Raw genomic sequence first — 5114 nt, 5'->3', positions numbered from 1 at the left:
TGCTGCTCCCGTGTCCCTTCACCAGATAAGCCTCTGAATGGATTAGCGCAGGGAAACAGCTGAGAACAGCGCCGACCCTTAGCAAGTGCTCAGTGGATGATAACTGCTGTACTCGTGCTAGGGGCTGGGTCACAATGGTCTCTGCCTTTATGGACCTTGCGATTTACTGTATCTACCTCTCCTAAGCCACTGTCTACATTTCATCACCACATCTAGTTAGCAGAGCTTGGTTTCTCTTTGTTATACAGATTGATGAGTAGGACAGGGTGGAATGCGGTGGGTTACTGATATTCAGCCTGTATCGACTCCATCTCTGGAAAACTAAGTGCTCCCAGGTCACTATCACCTATGATACCCTGTCACTGGGAAACAGGCCCTGGATGTGCAGTGGCAGCAGGTTCCTGATGCAGCAGTGGGCTGTGGTTCACTTTTCCACTGTTTGATTCTATTAGACAACAGGGAAGAGGTGGGCTTTGCCCCTTGCTTTAAGACATCACCATGAGACATACCCTGAAACCTGAAATCCCCAGAGGATTACTGAATTCTACTGTTTCTTATTCCCAAAGAGAAGTGTGCCCTAAGTATGATATCACTTAACAGTACCAATCTTTGAAGTATGCCACAGGAAATAATAGTAAGAAAAAATGGTAAGAAAAAAATTTGTGCAAATATCAGAAGGCGTTCTCTTTAGCAGACAGTGAATCTTGGCATGATGATGAAATATCCATGTTTTTATCCAAAGTCTAGCTTATTCTGTTAGACCCTTCATGTTCCTATTCCTTTTTTTTTTTTTTAAGATTTTTATTGGGGAATTGAGGGATAGGAACAGTGCTGGAGAATTGGGGGAAGGTGAACAGACAAGTTGCTGTCCTTTTGTTCTTCAGTCTAGTTGTGGAGGATGTTGCTTCACTGGCCCAAATTGGCACCATCATTGTACTCTTCCTAGGTGAGGCAGATCAGTCACTGGCTTCTGGACGGCCGCTCACTGTGGCTGCTGGCCGCTCACGCTGGCTGCTGGCTACACACGGTAGCCCATGGCAACCTACTGCAGCAGGGGTTGCAACCTACGCCATCGCAGGTGACTCACGGCAGCCCAGCTCCAAGTTGAGCTGTTTGTTGTTCAGCATCTTAGCTGTGGAGGGCAGTGTCACTGGCCCTCATATGTGGGATCTGAACCGGGGCCCTCTGGCGTCCCAAGCCAGCTCTTAACCAATGCTCCACTCGGCCGGCCCATGTTCCTATTCTTTAAACAATCTTTGACCTAGTCACATTGTTGTTCAAGTTCACTGAAATGATTCCCATCTCTCTCAATACATGTAAGTTCTCATCAGTTTTTCTCACCAAGTTTATCATCTTTGGTCCAGGGGAAATGGTTTCTGACAGCATCTAGAGGTCACAGTGAAAAGAAGTCCACTGCTGAGTCAGGTGTGCATGTCAGCGTGCCCTCCCCCATCTGGGAGAGGCAGCATCTGCACAGCAAGTCTAGCCAATGCTACAAAAGGCAGACAACAGTGAGAGTCCGTAAGGCCACAAAGAGCTTCAGAATCATCATAAAAATGAGGATTGTAATGACTGCCAACACATACAGAGCTCTGACCCCGTGCCAGGCGCTGTTCTAAGTGCTTTGTATCCACTTGGCCCTTTAAATTGCTACCATCCCCACTGTGTGTGTGTTACGTGCTGTGGAGTCAGCTCTGAGTCCTGGAGACCCTGCGAATGAGTGACGTCCACGGTGTCCTGTCCTCATAGCCCTGCTCTGCTCCTGTACAGAACAGCTCCTACAGAGCTCACCTCCAGTCTGCAGAAATCGAATCTGAGGCATGATGAGGTTACAGGGCTTGTCCCAGGTCACAGCACAGTGGGGTTCAAGCCCAGGCAGTGTGGCTCCAGAAACCATGCTCTCAACTGCCACTCTATACTGAATCGTGAAAACAACGGGACACCTATGCCCAGTGGCCAGAGGAGATGCAGAAACGAAGATGAGAGTAAACTGTTGTGAGTACCTGGGGTCAGAAAGAAGATGGCCAAGACTCAGGCTAAAGGAAGTGAACTAACAGTTCCTACACTTAGAGCTGGTCCTGTTTGGAATATGTGACTCCAGTGTTTCCACCTGTCCCATCAGAGAATGAATGCTGAGGACCTTGTTGTTTAGGGGAAGTGGGGTTGCTCCCTGAGTTGAACCCCACAGCATTAGAATTTATTTGAAATCCCCAAAGTATTCAAGTTAGTACAAACCATGGGCCTAGCCAGGCTTGTCCAGGCGTGACTTCCCCACTTCAATGGGGCCGGTATTCCCAGCTACCGAATGTTACGACAGGACGCACACTCACTGTTGGTGGGAGTGCAAAAGGAAGAAGCGTTATGGAGGACAGTGGTGGCTTTTACCAAACGAAATACACTCTTAACCATATGATCCAACAGTTGCACTCGGTATTTATCCAAAGGAACTGAAAGTGTATGTCCACACAAAAGCCTGCACATGGATGTTTACAGCAGCTATATTCACAATTGCCACAACTAAAACTTGGAAGCCACCAAGACGTCCTTCAGTAGGTGATGGATAAACAAACTGTGGTCCATCCAGACAATGGAATATTATTCAGTGCTAGAGAAAAATGAGCTATCAAGCCATGAAAAGACAGAGAGGAACCATAAATGCATATGACAAAGTGAAAGAAGCCAATCTGAAAAGGCTGCATACTGTGTGATTCCCACTATATGACATTCTGGAAAAGGCAAAACTGTGGACACAGTAAAAGGATCAGCAGTTGTCAGGGGATAGGGGATGACTAGGTGGAGCACAGGTGACTGTCAGGGCAGTGAATATATTCTCTATGTTATTACGGTCATGTCCACATAACAACGTTTCAGTCAATGACAGACTGCATATATGAGGGGTCCTGTAGATGATAACGGAGATGGAAATTTCCTATTGCCCAGTGACATGACCATGATCATGTGTTAGCACATGCATTACTCATGTGTTTGCAGTGATGCTGGTGTAAATGAACCTACTGTGCTGCCAGTCATACAAAAGGACAGCGCCTACAATTACTGTACATCTAGGTGTGTGTACGTGCACTTTGTGATGTTCGCACAAAGACGAAATCACCTAATGACATTTCTCAGAACGTGTCCCCATGGTTAAGCAGCATATGACTGTATAATGGCAGATACACGTCATTATACGTTTGTCCAAACCCACAGAATGTACAGCACCAAGAGTGAACCCAGTGTAAACTGTGGACTCTGGGTGGTGATGATGTGTCAATGTAGGTTCACTGATTGTAACCAATGTTACCACTGGGTCACTGCATGTTGACAGTGGAGGAGATTATGGTGGGATTATGGGAAATCTCTGTATCTTCTACTCAATTTTGCTATGAACCTAAAATGGCTCTAAAAAAAATAATAAAGTCCTAAAGTACAAAGAAAAAAAAAAAGGGATGTGAAGACCACAGAGAAGAGGGCAGAGAAACAGCTGGGCAGACCAGAGGCGTGGCAACTTGCTGCTCCCGTGTCCCTTCACCAGATAAGCCTCCTGCCCTCTGGTTCCTTTAATTAAGCCCCTCCTCCACCTGGGCAAAGGCAAGGGGGAAAGTATGGCTTCATGAAGAGCGCTTTCTCAGAAAGACAAACCAGTTATAACAAAATGATGGTACTTTAAGTTCTAAGATTATACATGTATTTAGATTATTATACATTTATTCAGATTATTTCCCTTTAATTGTGAATAGACTGGTGTCCTGGAGCTAAAAAAAAAAAACACACAAAAAGACTTGACTGGTGCCAAGCTTTCATTACGAAGAAGAAGAAGAAGAAGAAGAAGAGGAGGAGGAGGAGGAGGAGGAGGAGGAGGAAGAGGAAGAGGAAGAGGAAGAGGAAGAGGAAGAAGAAGAAGAAGAAGAAGAAGAAGAAGAAGGAGAAAAAAGATTGCAGGCCTGATTAGAGAAAATACTCTTTGGGAATTATTTTCTCCGAATAAGATGATAAGCAGCAGAGAATTAAGTTTGGTGGGAAAAGGAGAGGATGTAAACTAATTAATATGGTAGCTCAGGCTGATGGCAGATTACTTACATACATATTAAACACACGCTTTTGCGTAGCCTACTTTTGAGGTTTATTTAGACTCACCTTTAAAAATAATCAGTCGTTTTGTTTCATTGCACTAAACTCTGATTCAGGTTAAACTCTGACTCAGGAAACTCTGATTCCAACTGAAACTCCCCTAGTGCAAAGGCAACAGGCAAATCAGCTTTATGTGTCTTTTCCATGAAGGCTGAATGCTCTTTCCAAAACAAAAATACTACAGGGTATTCTGAAACACTAGGTTGGTCAATAGAGGCCACATTAAAGTTAAACCTCAAAACGCAAAACAGGGTTTTCTTTACAAAACAAGGGAAGAAAGGAAAGTCACCTTGAATTCCTGATTTCATTTTTCAAAATATCCATAAATAGGCTACTGACAGAATTAGGTTATGCTAATTTTGTATCCAAGTGTTTAACAAATTGTCTCAAGGTATGATATTTCACTTTCTACTCTGTGGCCTGCTCACATCACAAATTGCATGGAATATAAAAATATTGTGAACACAAGAAAATTAGGTTAAGGAACGTAAGACTAAATTTTGTTTTCCAGATAGTTGTGACACCTATTAAATGTCATATGCTTAGTTACAAATAGCTATAAAAACCCATCTGCTTAAGTTGAATCCTAGTCAATTAATGACAGAAATAGCCCAGGAGGCTGAGCCGGGAGAAGGCTTACACTGGATGGCTCGGAGCCGAGGGATCACCGTGGGGCTGCTGGGGGGGCTGGAGCTGCTGCTGTTCAGACTTCTCCGTTTGTCCAAGTTGGGAGAGGCCTGCACGGTTATTTTGTGCTGGAAATCTGTTAGATGCGAAAAAAAAAAGTAAGAATTGGGATTGCACAGTTTTAAGTTATTTTCACAGCCATGTCTTTAGCACACAGCAATAAAAGCAAAATTTGCCAGACAGTAAGAATGAAGAATATCTCAGAGTCTGTTTCTTATTTATCTTCTATTCAGGGTTCAAGTCAATAAATAATGACTCAGAGTCCATATGTTAGAGGGAGGGTGGGAAGGAGGGAGGGA

The 5114-nt window shown here is 44.2% G+C and overlaps 1 protein-coding gene across 1 annotated transcript in view; it reads right to left on the bottom strand.

Annotated features, from left to right (window-relative positions):
- MAP3K21 (mitogen-activated protein kinase kinase kinase 21) overlaps positions 1-5114 on the bottom strand; it is a 76458-nt gene that overhangs the window by 10117 nt on the left and 61227 nt on the right. The window contains exon 5 of the mRNA XM_019651796.1: positions 4769-4891. Within this exon, the coding sequence (XP_019507341.1) occupies positions 4769-4891 (123 nt within the window). The remainder of the gene's footprint in view (positions 1-4768; positions 4892-5114) is intronic.

The sequence above is a fragment of the Hipposideros armiger genome, unplaced genomic scaffold (genome assembly GCF_001890085.2).
Source record: "Hipposideros armiger isolate ML-2016 unplaced genomic scaffold, ASM189008v1 scaffold_167, whole genome shotgun sequence".
In the NCBI taxonomy this organism is placed as follows: domain Eukaryota; kingdom Metazoa; phylum Chordata; class Mammalia; order Chiroptera; family Hipposideridae; genus Hipposideros; species Hipposideros armiger.
This window is presented reverse-complemented; position numbering and strand designations above follow the sequence as displayed.